Source organism: Bufo bufo, chromosome 2 (assembly GCF_905171765.1).
Source record: "Bufo bufo chromosome 2, aBufBuf1.1, whole genome shotgun sequence".
Lineage (NCBI taxonomy): Eukaryota > Metazoa > Chordata > Amphibia > Anura > Bufonidae > Bufo > Bufo bufo.
The window spans coordinates 9,930,329-9,947,927 of record NC_053390.1 but is presented as its reverse complement, the minus strand read 5'-3'; the positions used below and the strand labels follow the sequence as shown (position 1 = coordinate 9,947,927).

Below are 17,599 nucleotides of genomic sequence, written 5' to 3'. Positions count from 1 at the left end.
ACTCCTCATAAATACACTAAAAAGGAGCCTACCCTTAAAGATATTATGAAAGCAGTAGCTACGGTAGCTGCAATAATACCCTAAAAGCCCTTAACCTCCAGGTGGGCAGCCTAAGAGAAGATATATCCCCGATTAGGCATGACATGCACAAAATCTATGAAAGAACATCAGAGCTTGAAAAAGAGTGTCAGAGATAGAAGATGATACTAAACCTCTCAAAGTGGAGGTTAAGGTGACGGCAAGAGATGTGGCAGCCCTATTCGCCAAGACAGACGATCTGGAAAATGGATCACGCCACAACATCAGAATAGTGGGGGTCCTGGAAAAAACAGAGGGGACAAATGCCACGGAGAACATTGAAAAATGGCAGCATCAGCTATTTCAGGATAAAGGTCTGTCCTCATTATATGCTGTAGAAAGGGCACATCGGGTACCCACAAGACCACTGCCTCCTGGGAGGCCACAGAGACCTATCCTGGCCAAAATACTACACTTTAATGACAGGGATACCATTCTGCAGCAGTCACCGGACAACGTGGACCTGGTCATCAATCGAGCAAAAATTTCCATCTTCCCGGACTATTCCACAGAGGTCCAGAAGAAGCGTGCAAGGTTCCTGGACGTCAAGAAGAGACTTAGGAGCCTACAAATTCCATACTCCATGTTATTGCTGGCCAAACTGAGTAGTGGCGCTGGGATCTACCAAGTTATTTGAGGACCCAGAAGAGGCGGCACATTGGTTGGACTGCCATGAAAATCAATTGAAAGTGCGAGATACGGATGCCTGAGAAGAAGATCTCTGGGAACTTACTCTCTTAATGTATTATGTGTTGTCTCTTTCTTTGTTTCCCTGTTTTTTTTTAGAAATGCAAAGTGAAGAGGGACATTTCATCTGTTGCTGCTTCCACTGATGGGACTTTACGAATATAGATAATATGTTGGTTCCTCTGTAACAGGAGCGTGAGTAGTGCACTACAAGTGCAACTCAAGAAGAGTTTCTAATTCATATCTTGCTCTTAAGAGCAGTTAAATATTGCAAAGTTATATATGCTGTTTCAAAAGGTGGGCATTCGAGTTAAGGGTACTTTCACACTAGCGTTTTTCTTTTCCGGCATAGAGTTCAGTCACAGGGGCTCTATACCTGAAAATAACTGATCAGGCATATCCCCATGCATTCTGAATGGAGAGTAATCCTTTCAGGATGCATCAGGATGTCTTCAGTTCAGTTGTTTTGACTGATCAGGCAAAAGATAAAACCGTAGCAGGCGAAAAAAACTGAAGACTTGCCTGAATGCCGGATTTTTCCCCAAAGGAATGCCGGATCCGTCCATCTGGCCTGCGCAGACTGGAAAAAATGTGGAAAAAAAATACAAGACGGATCCGTCTGTCCGCATGACAAGCGGAGAGACGTATCCATTCTTGCAATGCATTTGTGAGACGGATCCGTCTCACAAATGCTTTCAGTCATATCCAAATCGGCGGATCCGGCGGGCAGTTCCGACGACGGAACTGCCCGCCGGATCGCACTGCCGCAAGTGTGAAAGTAGCCTAAGGAGAGCCCTAGGGAAGAGCGGTTTAAAAATTATTCCTGTTGGAATAAATCTGTTATACAGGGGAGGGGTTTTGGAGGGAAAGGGAGGGGGAGGTACTCACTCCAACATAGGTATAGGGTTATCATCACATTATATGTAGAATCACTCTTATGGTTTATATCAAGACTATGACACGCATGACTAGGATACTCAGCTGGAATGTGAGAGGTATGGCTGACACGCGCTGGCGTCATAGTATTTTCAATTAACTACTGCGTTTTCAGCCAGCCATCTGCTGTTTACAAGAAAAGCACCGAACCAAGGATACATTACATTGGTTAATAAAGCTTACTCATGCGGTGTTATCCTCGCATTCCAGGGGAGTAAGTATATTACTACATAAGGACATTAGATTTGAATGTATTAAGGAATATTTAGGTGAGGAGGGAAGATCTGTATATCTACTATGCAATGTGGAAGGCATTCAGATGATACTGGTTGCATTATATATTCCTCCGCCGTTTGCGTCGACCCGGCTGAGAGTGATTCTTGAGTATGTGGGAAAATATTCTGGAATTCCGTGGATGTTGTTGGGAGATTACAACTGTACACCGGACGATTGGATGAACAGATGTAGGGTGGAGGGATCTGCAAGATCCCTGGGCGCATCGGCACTGTGCAATATAATGACAGAGGTGGGTTTACTGGATGTATGGAGACTGAGGCACCCGACAGTACGCAAATACTCATGTAGCTCGTCCACATATTGCACCTTATCTAGAATAGACTTAGCACTGGTCAATGATGGGATGTTTCCGATTGTTAGTTCCTCCGATTATCTCCCCAGGTCGATTTCAAACCATTCCATACTGGAAGTGGAGCTGGACATTGGGAGGGCTAGAATAGGGCCGAAAATATGGAAATGCAATGCAGTTTGGTTGCAAATTCTGGGGGACCTGACAAATCTGACTGTATCCCTTAAAGAATATTTAACTTTTAATACAGGCACGTCGTCTCCTCATACGGTATGGGATGCTATGAAAGCATATCTGAGGGGGCTATTGATTAAGTCCATTAGTGCACATAAATATACAGGGTGGGCCATTTATATGGATACATCTTAATAAAATGGGAATGGTTGGTGATATTAACTTCCTGTTTGTGGCGCATTAGTATATGTGAGGGGGGAAACTTTTCAAGATGGGTGGTGACCATGGCGGCCATTTTGAATCCAACTTTTGTTTTTTCAATAGGAAGAGGGTCATGTGACACATCAAACTTATTAGGAATTTCACAAGAAAAACAATGGTGTGCTTGGTTTTAACGTAACTTTATTCTTTCATGAGCTATTTACAAGTTTCTGAACACTTATTAAATGTGTTCAATGTGCTGCCCATTGTGTTGGATTGTCAATGCAACCCTCTTCATACACTGATAGCAACACCGCAGGAGAAATGCTAGCACAGGCTTCCAGTATCCGTAGTTTCAGGTGCTGCGCATCTCGTATCTTCACAGTATAGACAATTGACTTCAGATGACCCCAAAGATAAAAGTCTAAGGGGGTCAGATCGGGAGACCTTGGGGGCCATTCAACTGGCCCACGACGACCAATCCACTTTCCAGGAAACTGTTCATCTAGGAATGCTCAGACCTGACACCCATAATGTGGTGGTGCACCATCTTGCTGGAAAAACTCAGGGAACGTGCCATCTTCAGTGCATAAAGAAGAAAACATATCATCATGTAGCAATTTCGCATATCCAGTGGCCTTGAGGTTTCCATTGATGAAGAATGGCCCCACTATCTTTGTACCCCATATACCACACCATACCATCAATGGTGCAGCACCTGAAACTACGGATACTGGAAGCCTGTGCTAGCATTTCTCCTGCGGTGTTGCTATCAGTGTGTGAAGAGTGGGAGAAGAGGGTTGCATTGACAATCCAACACAATGGGCAGCACATTGAACACATTTTATAAGTGGTCAGAAACTTGTAAATAACTCATGAAAGAATAAAGTTACGTTAAAACCAAATACACCATTGTTTTTCTTGTGAAATTCTCAATAAGTTTGATGTGTCACATGACCCTCTTCCTAGATGGGTCACCACCCATCTTGAAAAGTTTCCCCCCTCACATATACTAATGTGCCACAAACAGGAAGTTAATATCACCAACCATTCACATTTTATTAAGGTGTATCCATATAAATAGCCCACCATGTAGATCTAAAGCAGAGGATGTCAGGATGCACAGGGAGGCTGAGGAGGCGGAAAGAGCGTTTGGGGTAACGCCTACCCAAGATACCAGTAGGGCATTAAAAGAGGCGCAGGAACAATCTTCTGAAGATCACAGACAGAAAACGTACCTTTTCTAAACAACGCACATAGAAGGTGAAAGTGTAGGACACACACTATCGGTTATTTCCAGGGCTCAGCAAGGTTCTTCATGCATTGTGGAATTGTTGGATTCTCAGGGGAGGTTGTGTACAATTACAGAAGACAGTCTACTCTTTATATGCCTCCAAGACTGCCAATTCTGAGGAGGAGATATTTATATTTACCATTGCACCCCACATGGAATTTTTTTCCATCTTCCCAATACATCATTTGCAATAATAAAATATAAGTCATAAACATAATATGTCTTCCTAAACAGGATTTATCAGATGTTTTATAGAAGCCGTTATGTGACATCAGTTAAGCTTTTATATCCAAATATACAACCTGAAATGAAAACAATGTCTATGACCCAGTGATATATTGTTTCGTTATATTGGGGCCATATGGCTTCTCTCTTGTGTGACTTCACTAATGACCCCTAATTATGGCTTTAGAAGCAAAAACATTTTTCTTATTCTGAATGCAGCTTCTCTCCTGTGTGATTCCTCTTATGTTTTAGAAGACTTGATTTATCTGAAAAACGTTTCCCACATTCTGAACATGAATATGGCTTCTCTCCTGTGTGAATTCTCTCATGGTAAACAAGATCTGATTTCTGTGTATAACATTTCCCACATTCTGAACATGAATACGGCTTTTCCCCAGTGTGAATTCTCTCATGGTAAACAAGATCTGGTTTCTGCGTAAAACATTTCCCACATTCTGAACATGATTATGGCTTCTCTCCTGTGTGACATCTATCATGTATAACAAGATTTGATTTCCGTGTAAAACATTTCCCACATTCTGAACATGAATACGGCTTTTCCCCAGTGTGAATTCTCTCATGTGTAACAAGATTGGATTTCTGTGTAAAACATTTCCCACATTCTGAACATAAATATGGTTTCTCTCCTGTGTGAAATCTCTCATGTATAACAAGATCTAATTTCCGTGTAAAATATTTCTCACATTTTGAACATGAATATGGCTTCTCTCCTGTGTGTCTTCTCTCATGTATAACAAGATATGATTTCCGTGTAAAACATTTCCCACATTCTGAACATGAATATGGCTTCTCTCCTGTGTGACATCTCTCATGTACAACAAGATCTGATTTCTGTGTAAAACATTTCCCACATTCTAAACATGAATATGGCTTCTCTCCTGTGTGACTTCTCTCATGTACAACAAGATCTGATTTCTGTGTAAAACATTTCCCACATTCTAAACATGAATATGGCTTCTCTCCTGTGTGTCTTCTCTCATGTATAACAAGATATGATTTCCGTGTAAAATATCTCCCACATTCTGAACATGAATATGGCTTGTCCCCAGTGTGATGTTTCTCATGTAAAACAAGATATGATTTCTGTGTAAAACATTTTCCACATTCTGAACATGAATACATTTTCTCTCCTTTGTGTCGTCTTCGGTGTGTAGAAAGTCCTGAGCTGTTTGTGGATTCTTTACCACAATTAAACCTTTTAATCCTTTTCTGACTTGTACTTGCGGTAAAAATCTTTGATTGGTCAGGAGAAGGTTCCTCATAATGAGGAGGATTATATGACAGATCTGTACTGTGAAGTCCTGGATGTACATTAAGGGTAATTAGGTTTTCTCCTGAAGAGCGCTGCATGATATCTTCATCTAGTGGTAACATGACATTTTCACATTTCTTACTGGGATTTTCTGTTCAGATAAAAATGAAAATTTGTTTGAAAGTTTTTTTTTGTTGCAAACTACAGAGTAGACAAACTTATAACATTCCAATTAGGCTGGAAGTTGATCCAGCAGGAAGGAGAAGTGTTCATTCATTTGGAATCCATTCCTGACTTTGGCCAAAAATCCCAGCCTTACAAAGCTTCTATAACGTCCTGACAAAGTCCAGGATTCTGGTTTACACCAGGTCATGACTTTTATTACATACAGTAAATAATAACTTAACAGAACTAAAAAGTTTGTAAAGGCTGACCATGTCTGGAAACAATGGATCATCGTAAGCCCCGCCCCTGCAGAACCTGCCTGTTGTTTCTATATGTGGAACCTTAAACTCCCCCCTTTTTGGACAGATTATAAGAGCAGCACAGATCAGTCACTGGTTATCTACCAGCAAGTTCACACAGAGCAGATCCGCTGCAGACATTTCTGTGACTGTCCGCTACCCGGAATGTGGCTTGTAATAATCCATGCACCTGCTGCAGAAACAACCCAATATATGGAAATGTCTACAATAAATGTGCCATGTGTGAACACGCTCTAATGCAGCTGGAACATTCTGGGACATGCAATTACTGCTAGAAGTCACAGGTTCAGTCTGAAGGGGATGAGCAGATAATCGCTGAAGTGATGGACAACATGATCACATTTAGCAATTTAAAGCCGATGCCAGACAAGAATTTTACTACAAATCTTTCACATTTTATTGGGACACCAACGACTTAGGCTACTTTCACACTGGCTTTCCGGCTTTCCTTTGGGGGGTCCATCATGGGCTCTCAGAAGCGGTCAAAAATTAATCAGTTTTGCCCTAATGTATTCTGAATGGAAAAGGAGCCGCTATAAGAGGCTGGTGCTCCTCCATTACATGTCACTGCACACACGTGTATACACTGCACATGACGGCTCTTACCCTGTGATATAAGAGGCTGGTGCTCCTCCATTACATATCACTGCACACACGTGTATACACTGCACATGACGGCTCTTACCCTGTGATATAAGAGGCTGGTGCTCCTCCATTACATATCACTGCACACACGTGTATACACTGCACATGACGGGTCTTACCTTGTGATATAAGAGGCTGGTGCTCTTCCATTACATGTCACTGCACACACGTGTATACACTGCACATGACGGCTCTTACCCTGTGATATAAGAGGCTGGTGCTCCTTCATTACATGTCACTGCACACACGTGTATACACTGCACATGACGGCTCTTACCTTGTGATATAGGGGCTGGTGCTCCTCCATTACATGTCACTGCACACACGTGTATACACTGCACATGACGGCTCTTACCCTGTGATATAAGAGGTTGGTGCTCCTCCATTACATGTCACTGCACACACGTGTATACACTGCACATGACGGGTCTTACCCTGTGATATAAGAGGCTGGTGCTCCTCCATTACATGTCACTGCACACACGTGTATACACTGCACATGACGGCTCTTACCTTGTGATATAGGGGCTGGTGCTCCTCCATTACATGTCACTGCACACACGTGTACACACTGCACATGACGGCTCTTACCTTGTGATATAAGAGGCTGGTGCTCCTCCATTACATGTCACTGCACACACGTGTATACACTGCACATGACGGCTCTTACCTTGTGATATAAGAGGCTGGAGCTCCTCCATTACATGTCACTGCACACACGTGTATACAATGCACATGACGGCTCTTACCCTGTGATATAAGAGGCTGGTGCTCTTCCATCATGGCCTCCTTGTACAGATCCTTGTGTCCTTCTATATACTCCCACTCCTCCATGGAGAAATAGACAGTGACGTCCTGACACCTTATAGGAACCTGACAACACAATGACACCGTCATCACCCAGACCCCTCCAGTGCTGTTACTGGAGAATTTCCCAGCATTCCCAGCAGTGTCACCTCTCCAGTCAGCAGCTCCATCATCTTGTGGGTGAGTTCTAGGATCTTCTGCTCATGTATCAGGGGGTGAGGGGGAGGCTCTGTGATGGGGGGAGGGGTCCTGCTCCGCCCTCCTGACTCCTGGAGATGGATGATGGGAGTCACACAGTCCCCCGATGTCTTCTTCACTATTGTGTACTCCTGTGGATGGAGAGAGACACTTAGAGAATAAACCCTTCAGGGGCCATGTGCTCTCCTCCGGCCCTCTCCTCCTGGTACAACGTGCCTACTTACCTTCTCATGGCTCCTACAACATGACTATTGGTCACTGGTCACATGACACATCACTCACCATACTGGGGGCTGATCTTCAGGTTCTCCATCACTTGGAAGGTCTGGAGGCCGTTCTCCAGGACCCTGGACTCTTCCTGTCACTTCCTATGATGGATTCTCTTCCCCGATGTCTGACTTGTTACAGAATACAATACAGAGGAGAGAAATCTAGAAAAGTTTACCTCTCCGCTCAGCAGGGAGATGATCTCCAAGGTGAGGTCTAATATTCTTCTGCTGATCTCCTTCCTGTCCATCCTTGGTGGTCATTCAGGAGAAGAGGAGAGAACTGGAGGAGCTTGAGGCTTCTAGTACTGCAGGCGCCTTTATGAGAAGAGGAGAGGAAATCATCCAGGGGACAAGACCAGATGTCACCTCCAGAACCGCACTTCCTGAGCCTGGAGGGGCCCCGCTTCTCAGAGCCTCCACCACATGGATTCCAGGGGCCCCAACATGGAGATCTCTGGTGGCTCCACAGGAGATAAATGTTTGGTAGATGCAGGTCCCACCTCTGGGCTGTGCTCAGCTGTGTCCACAACTCCCAGAGAAGAGACTGGAGAGAGCTGAGCTCAGGCCGGGCCCCGCTCCATTCATTCTCCTCCTGGAGGCAGGGGCCCCTCACCAGGACAGTCAGGGGCCAGCGAATGTTGACAACCCCCACTCTCCCCACTACTCCTCCCCCATCATACTAAGCTGAGGAGAAGAGAAGGATCCCTTGTGTGTAATGGAGGAGAATCTCCAGAGGTGACATGTCTGAGCTCTCCACCACACTGTCTCCTCACAGCTCATCTTACCTGCAGGCTGGAGGAATGGCTGATACCAGAGAGAACAAGAGCCCTGACTACCGACCAGGACCTGCCCAGTATCTGCTGCACTGCTAGAGCTGAAGGACCTGCGGTGACGTCACCGTCATGTGATCAGTGCAGGGGGCGGGGCTCAGCTGTGGAGAGGGGAAGAGGTGGTGAAGGACCTGGGGTGACGTCACCGTCATGTGACCAGTGCAGGAGGGCGGGGTTCAGGAGATGGGAACAGGTGGTGAAGGCTCTTTGGTGACGTCACCGTCATGTGACCAGTGCAGGGGGCGGGGCTCAGCAGTGGAGAAGAGGTGGTGAAGGACCTGGGGTGACGTCACCATCCTGTGATCAGTGCAGGGGGCGGGGCGGGGCTCAGCAGTGGAGAGCTATAGAGGGGGGGGGGGGGGGGTGATGTCACTGTCATGTGATCAATTAGACCAACCTATAAGAAAAAACCTCAAATTGGGTGTATAGATGCACTGGGGTCTAGTAGGATATACTGAGCCAACCAACGAAAAAACCCAATAACCCCATATAGAATGAGAGAGCACACACATAAAATATATGTAGTTTATTAAAGACACATTAAATGACAATAAATATGACATAACGGCACAGAGTAAAGGGGGGGGGGGGGGGGGGTGCGCCCCATGTAATGGGACCAAATCTAACCACCCTCCCATATACCGGACTAACAGGGAAAAAGGGTATAAAGCTGTAACCTATAACTATGTGTATGTTACATACAATACTGCAAGAAGGTCAATGTGGTCACACGGCAAAAGCAACACAGATGGCGATCCGAGAAATGCCGATTACCAAATAGTAACACAATCAAGGGCAGAGCAGGAATGCTGTGTGTCAGCAACAAATCATACTGAATTAACAAAGTAACAATGTATGAGACAAAACACAAATTACCGATAGTATGCCGGAACCCAAGGTCGGTGACCGGAGCTGCACCTCGCCGAGAAAGGCTTCGTCAGGATCAATACATTGGGGCCCAGCAATGAAACGTTGAAGAGGCGGTGAAGGACCTGGAGTGACGTCACAGTCATGTGATCGTGCAGGGGGCGGGGCTCAGTTGGGGAGGGACCTGGGTTGGGGTGATGTCACAGTCATGTGATCAGTGCAGGGGGCGGAGCTTTCTATGGAGAAGGATCTGTAGGATTGAGGATTTTTTTTCTCTATACACCTAAGGCCTCTTTCACACTTGCGTTGTCCGGATCCGTCGTGTACTCCACTTGCCGGAATTACGGATGACGTGATCCATGCGCTTGGGGCGCCCTGACGTCACTCTGAAGCACCCCGGGAGCCGCACGGACGGTAAGTACACTGCTCCCCCGCTCCCCGCTACACTTTACCATGGCTGCCAGGACTTTAGTGTCCTGGGAGCCATGGTAACCATTCAGAAAAAGCTAAACGTCGGATCCGGTAATGCGCCGAAACGACGTTTAGCTTAAGGCCGGATCTGGATCAATGCTTTCCAATGGGCATTAATTCCGGATCCGGCCTTGCGGCAAGTCTTCAGGATTTTTGGCCGGAGCAAAAAGCGCAGCATGCTGCAGTATTTTCTCCGGCCGAAAAACGTTCCGTTCCGGAACTGAAGACATCCTGATGCATCCTGAACGGATTTCTCTCCATTCAGAATGCATTAGGATAATCCTGATCAGGATTCTTCCGGGATAGAGCCCCGACGACGGAACTCTATGCCGGAAGACAAGAACGCAGGTGTGAAAGAGCCCTAAGGAAATGCTGGGAGTTGTAGTTCTCTGATATGCTTTCATAGCAATGTGGATGTGCTGGGAATTGTATTTCTCTAGTTTGATTTGTTATGATAACAGCCTGGACAGGCTGGGAGTTGTGGTTCTTTTCTCTGATATACTATAATGACAGCCTGGACATGTTGGGAGTTGTAGTTCTCTCCTCTGTTTTCTGCACATGATTACGGGGGCGGCCATATTTCCTGATGCTGAGAGCAGCATTTAGAGCTATGATTTATAGCAGCTGCATGGACTATGGGCACAGTAGACAGGAGCTGCTCCTCTAGGATCCACAAGCAGATTAGATCCTAGACGGCTCCTCCTCCGCTGCTTCTCCGTGCTGCCAAACACTGCTTCTCGTGTGGATTGCGGTACGGCTTCTACACGTTCCGTGTCCTCAGCTTCCCTCCAGACTCTTCTCTTCCCCTCCAGACTTCTATGCCCCTCCAGGCTCCTCTGTTCCCCTCCAGACTCCTCTGTCACCTCCAGGCTCCTCTGTTTCCCTCCAGACTCCTCTCCTGCAGACTCCTCTGTTCCACTCCAGACTCCTCTCCGCTCCTCCAGACTCCTCTGTCACCTCCAGGCTCCTCTGTTCCCCTCCAGGCTCCTCTGTTCCCCTCCAGACTCCTCTGTTCCCCTCCAGACTCCTCTGTTCCCCTCCAGACTCCTCTGTTCCCCTCCAGACTCCTCTGTTCCACTCCAGACTCCTCTCCGCTCCTCCAGACTCCTCTGTCACCTCCAGGCTCCTCTGTTCCCCTCCAGGCTCCTCTGTTCCCCTCCAGACTCCTCTGTTCCCCTCCAGACTCCTCTGTTCCCCTCCAGACTCCTCTGTTCCCCTCCAGACTCCTCTGTTCCCCTCCAGACTCCTCTGTTCCCCTCCAGACTCCTCTGTTCCCCTCCAGACTCCTCTGTTCCCCTCCAGACTCCTCTGTTCTCCTGCAGACTCCTCTGTTCTCCTGCAGACTCCTCTGTTCTCCTGCAGACTCCTCTGTTCTCCTGCAGACTCCTCTGTTCCACTCCAGACTCCTCTCTTTCAGACTCCTCTGTTCCCCTCCAGACTCCTCTCCGCTCCTGCAGACTCCTCTCTGCTCCTCCAGACTCCTCTCTGCTCCTCCAGACTCCTCTCTGCTCCTCCAGACTCCTCTCTGCTCCTCCAGACTCCTCTCTTCCCCTCCAGACTCCTCTGTCCCCTCCACACTCCTCTGTTCCCCTCCAGGCTCCTCTGTTCCCCTCCAGGCTCCTCTGTTCCCCTCCAGACTCCTCTGTTCCCCTCCAGGCTCCTCTGTTCCCCTTCAGGCTCCTCTGTTCCCCTTCAGGCTCCTCTGTTCCCCTCCAGACTCCTCTCTGCTCCTGCAGACTCCTCTGTTCCCCTCCAGACTCCTCTCTGCTCCTCCAGACTCCTCTCTGCTCCTCCAGACTCCTCTCTGCTCCTGCAGACTCCTCTGTTCCCCTCCAGACTCCTCTCTGCTCCTCCAGACTCCTCTCTGCTCCTCCAGACTCCTCTCTGCTCCACTCCAGACTCCTCTCTGCTCCACTCCAGACTCCTCTCTGCTCCACTCCAGACTCCTCTCTGCTCCACTCCAGACTCCTTTCCGCTCCTGCAGACTCCTCTGTTCCCCTCCAGACTCCTCTCTGCTCCTCCAGACTCCTCTCTGCTCTTCCAGACTCCTCTCTGCTCCTGCAGACTCCTCTGTTCTCCTGCAGACTCCTCTGTTCCACTCCAGACTCCTCTCCTTCAGACTCCTCTGTTCCCCTCCAGACTCCTCTCCGCTCCTGCAGACTCCTCTGTTCCCCTCCAGACTCCTCTCTGCTCCTCCAGACTCCTCTCTGCTCCTCCAGACTCCTCTCTGCTCCTCCAGACCCCTCTGTCACCTCCAGACCCCTCTGCTCCCCTCCAGACTCCTCTGCTCCCCTCCAGACTCCTCTGCTCCCCTCCAGACTCCTCTGTTCCCCTCCAGACTCCTCTCTTCCCCTCCAGACCCCTCTGTCACTTCCAGGCTCCTCTGTTCCCTCTATGGAAGCTTCTAGAAGGTTCCCATTAAAAAATGTCATGCTCATGGAAACCAAGCCCTGCAGGACTAGGTAGGATTGAAGTGGCTTCTGCTTGTCCCTGGTCTTCTTCAGGAAAAAATGTAGACAAATATTATCCAGCAGGTAATTGATAGACCGTCGAACTCCTCAGGATAATCAGCCGTAATCTGATGATGGCCACTTCTTTTGTACCTAATTCTGGAATCAGGAGGAAGGAACTTCTCCAGATGAACCAAACATTTCCTTGCAGACAAGTGGTCTTCTGCTACATCAGTTCAGATCTTTGTAATCACATAGAAGGATTCTAAAATGACCAGAGAGCTTGGATTCTTGTCCCAGACTCAGAGGAGGTTACAGTGCAGAGATTATGTGAGATATGGCCCAGTGGACCTCCTGTATTGGTAACCGGGTCTACAATTCTTATTGAACTGTAGAATTTGACAGGCTCGAGAAATGACTTACCTCCTGGTGAATGGCAGTTATCCTGTTGACAAGGTTATGGACATTGCTTGAGCGTCCAGAACAGATCCCAGGAACTTCAGGTCACAGGACAGTCTGAGATGAGACTAAATTCATGAGAAAGTTGTGCTGCTTGAGACACAGGGCCGGCGTCAGCACCCGGCATACCCGGGCAAGTGCCGGGGCCCACTGTTCCTTAGGGGACCCACTCGTTTCCGTGTTTAACCATTTTTACATACTGTTGACAGCGCTGCTGCCGCCTGACAGGATCTCCAGGCGGAGCGTCAGTGTGTGAGTACAGTGGGACACAGACTGTCAGCGAGGACTCGTCTCGGAGGACACAGGGGCGGAGGCCGAGCTGATCAGCAGGCGCAGCTGCAGAAGATTCAAGACAGCAGAGCAGCCGAGCCCAAGGAAGGAAGCCTGGAGTTTTATTACAATTCAGGGCAGGGGAACAGACCAGTAATATGGCCGCGGGGCTTATGTTCACCAAGATAAAGGCTGAAGCCAACCATTGAACAGAGCATAGAGGACATGGACATACACTAACTATTACCATGTGTTGCTCCGCTCAATAAGCACAAGCCTAGAAAACACAATGTAAACTCCTACAAGAAAATACCAGAACGCATGAAATCCATTATACACTTTATTGGCAAAAATTCATAAGAGGAAATTTTCCTTTTTTGATTTTTTATCCAATAAAGTGTAATATTATTATTATTTTCTTATAGGAGTTTATGTTTTAGGCCTCATGCACACGGCCGTTGTGTGCCCGTGGCCGTATTACAGGTCCGCAACGTAATACACGGGCACCGGCCCATGTGCATCCGCAATGGGTCCGCAATCACAGAGATGCGGAATGGAAGCGCGGATCGGAACCCCACGGAAACACTACGGAGTGCTTCCATTGTGTTTCTGGCCGTGCCTACGCACCCCAATAAAATAGAAAATGATTACATTTTTTTGCGGAGGGTGGACGGATCGCGGACCCATTAAAGTTGAATGGGTCCGGATACATGCATTAGGGAATGCTAATTGCGGTCCTCAATGCATGAAATGGTCGCACAATGGCCGTGTGCCTGAGGCCTAAGGGCTCTTTCACAGGAGCGGATGCCGTGCGGGTAATCGCTGTGTGATAGACAGCCAAGCCGCGCTCCGGACAGCCGAGACGCGGAGCAGTAACATGATTGATGATGCTCCGTGCCTCTCTGTGATCTTTTTATTACAAAATCACAGTGAGATACAGTTGTCTCCGTGATTTTGTAGTAGAAAGATCACAGTCAATCATGTTACTGCTCCGTGTCTCTGCTGTCCGGAGCGCGGCTCGGCTCTCCTTCACGCAGTGGATTACCCGCACGGCATCCGCTCGTATGAAAGAGCCCTCAGTGGTGCAGCAGTGCAGCGTAATTATGTTATTAGGACCTGGGATCTGCCTGCCAACAGCAAGATGGAGGAGAGAAAAGACATTGGTACAGTCAGATATCAGTAATGACAGACTCACTGCTGGCTGGGCCTTGTAGTGCTCTCAGAGAACTGTCTACAAGGCTCAGCATGTCCGGTCTGTTATTACTGATTACCAGAGGACAGTACAGGGCAGGAGTGTAAGAAGGGCAAAGAACTATAAGGCCCCCTTCAGACGAGCAAGTTTTCAGCGCGGGTGCAATGACGTGAATGCGTTGCACCCGCACTGAATCCTGACCCATTTCAATGCGTCTGTGTACATGAGCGTTGTTTTTCACGCATCAGTTCTGCGTTGTGTGAAAATCGCAGCATGTTCTATATTCTAGGTTTTTCACGCAGCCCTGGACCCATAGAAGTGAATGGGGGTTCAGTGAAAAACACAAGTGCGCATGCGATGCATTTTTCACTGATGGTTGCTAAAATATGTTGTTTGTAAACATTCCGTTTTTTATCACGCGCGTGAAAAACGCATCAAACGCATTGCACCCACGCGGAAAAAACTGAAGAACTGAACGCAATCGCAGATAAAACTGACTGAACTTGCTTGCAAAATGGTGCAGGTTTCACTGAACGCATCCGGAGCCGATCCGTCACGTGTGAAAGAGGCCTAAGGCTCAGCATGTCCACTTCAGTCTGTGTCATAGTCTGCTGCAGCCTACCCTGCAGCATAGTGATATCAGCATTTATATTGTTATTTATTGGAGGCACATCACATGTGTACAGATGATATATACACTGCTCAAAAAAATAAAGGGAACACAAAAATAACACATCCTAGATCTGTGAATGCGTTGTTTCTGATCTGAGTTAATTAAATATTCTTCTGAAATACTTTGTTCTTTACATAGTTGAATGTGCTGACAACAAAATCACACAAAAATAAAAAAAATAGAAATCTAATTTTTTAACCCATGGAGGTCTGGATTTGGAGTCACACTCAAAATTAAAGTGGAAAAACACACTACAGGCTGATCCAACTTTGATGTAATGTCCTTAAAACAAGTCAAAATGAGGCTCAGTAGTGTGTGTGGCCTCCATGTGCATGTATGACCTCCCTACAACGCCTATGCATGCTCCTGATGAGGTGGCGGACGGTCTCCTGAGGGATCTCCTCCCAGACCTGGACTAAAGCATCTGCCAACTCCTGGACAGTCTGTGGTGCAACGTGACGTTGGTGGATAGAGCGAGACATGATGTCCCAGATGTGCTCAATTGGATTCAGGTCTGGGTAACGGGCGGGCCAGTTCATAGCATCAATGCCTTCGTCTTGCAGGAACTGCTGACACACTCCAGCCACATGAGGTCTAGCATTGTCTTGCATTAGGAGGAACCCAGGGCCAACCGCACCAGCATATGGTCTCAAAAGGGGTCTGAGGATCTCATCTCGGTACCTAATGGCAGTCAGGCTACCTCTGGCGAGCACATGGAGGGCTGTGCGGCCCTCCAAAGAAATGCCACCCCACGCCATTACTGACCCAATGCCAAACCAGTCATGCTGGAGGATGTTGCAGGCAGCAGAACGTTCTCCACGGCGTCTCAAGACTGTCACGTCTGTCACATGTGCTCAGTGTGAACCTGCTTTCATCTGTGAAGAGCACAGGGCGCCAGTGGCGAATTTGCCAATCTTGGTGTTCTCTGGCAAATGCCAAACGTCCTGCACGGTGTTGGGCTGTAAGCACAACCCCCACCTGTGGACGTCGGGCCCTCATATCACCCTCATGGAGTCTGTTTCTGACCGTTTGAGCAGACACATGCACATTTGTGGCCTGCTGGAGGTCATTTTGCAGGGCTCTGGCAGTGCTCCTCCTGTTCCTCCTTGCACAAAGGCGGAGGTAGCGGTCCTGCTGCTGGGTTGTTACCCTCCTACGGCCTCCTCCACGTCTCCTGATGTACTGTCCTGTCTCCTGGTAGCGCCTCCATGCTCTGGACACTACGCTGACAGACACAGCCAACCTTCTTGCCACAGCTCGCATTGATGTGCCATCCTGGATAAGCTGCACTACCTGAGCCACTTGTGTGGGTTGTAGACTCCGTCTCATGCTACCACTAGAGTGAAAGCACCGCCAGCATTCAAAAGTGACCAAAACATCAGCCAGGAAGCATAGGAACTGAGAAGTGGTCTGTGGTCACCACCTGCAGAACCACTCCTTTATTGGGGGTGTCTTGCTAATTGCCTATAATTTCCACCTGTTGTCTATCCCATTTGCACAACAGCATGTGAAATTGATTGTCACTCAGTGTTGCTTCCTAAGTGGACAGTTTGATTTCACAGAAGTGTGATTGACTTGGAGTTACACTGTGTTGTTTAGGTGTTGCCTTTATCTTTTTGAGCAGTGTACTTAGTTTTTCATATGTGAAGTAAAGAATTGACCGATTTGCTTATATTTGGTGACACAGATCAATGTCATGCTGGTAGGGAACAACTTCCCAGGTTGACCTTTTGAGGTGATTACCCCGGAATGGACTGAGTAGGTGACATTGGTCGGGGCAGTTCATCTACATTGTGTTTAGTTCACATACCTCCAGGTACTGACGCACACAAGCTTCCAGATACCAAGTCACCTGAACTTACCATCTGACGCTCACCATTTTTGCGTGATAACAACGTGTCACCGCAGTCACAGAAACCTGTATTTCTTATCTGGGACCTGCGATCTATACGTAGATTGGAGAGTGACCTATGGTTATGTTGGCATTATTTGCAAAATTATGACATTGTTGTTTATTCATTTTGCGCGTACCACGGAGGAGAAAAAAACAGCTGCCACCCGTATGCGTCCATGTGCTGTCCAAGGTTTCTTTGGACTGCGAATTGACACCTATTCTGATCCATAAAATACAGATCACAATAGGACAGGCGGCGAGTTTTTTTTACATGGACTTGAATTTAATGGGGCCGTATGCCGTCCGTAAAATATGTCCTGAAGAGCGGCTGTATTTCACGTTTACGTGAGCCCTTACTAAGTGAACAGTAGGGTTGTCACTATGTGTAGTATGGGCCTCCCAACCTTCCCTTGATGATGTTGAGGAGAAGTAAGATTCATTATTTAGAATTTGGGCATGCTTGATCCTATCTTCGCCTTTGTCTGACAGCATCTTACACTCCTCTCCACTGTTAAAACACACGTATGCTCAGCAGGGCATGCATGAGCATGCTGGGGTCAGGAGGCGTGTGGCTGAACAAGTGTTCGGTTTACAAGTATTTATGGTGTTTGAGCGCCTTCTTTAATCCATTTGTG

The 17,599-nt window shown here is 47.5% G+C and overlaps 1 protein-coding gene across 1 annotated transcript in view; it reads right to left on the bottom strand.

The window, feature by feature from the left end:
* LOC120991969 overlaps nt 1-17,599 on the bottom strand; it is a 562,088-nt gene that overhangs the window by 370,348 nt on the left and 174,141 nt on the right. Inside the window, 1 exon segment of the mRNA XM_040420728.1 lies at nt 4,427-5,182. Coding sequence (XP_040276662.1) covers nt 4,427-5,182 — 756 coding nt within the window.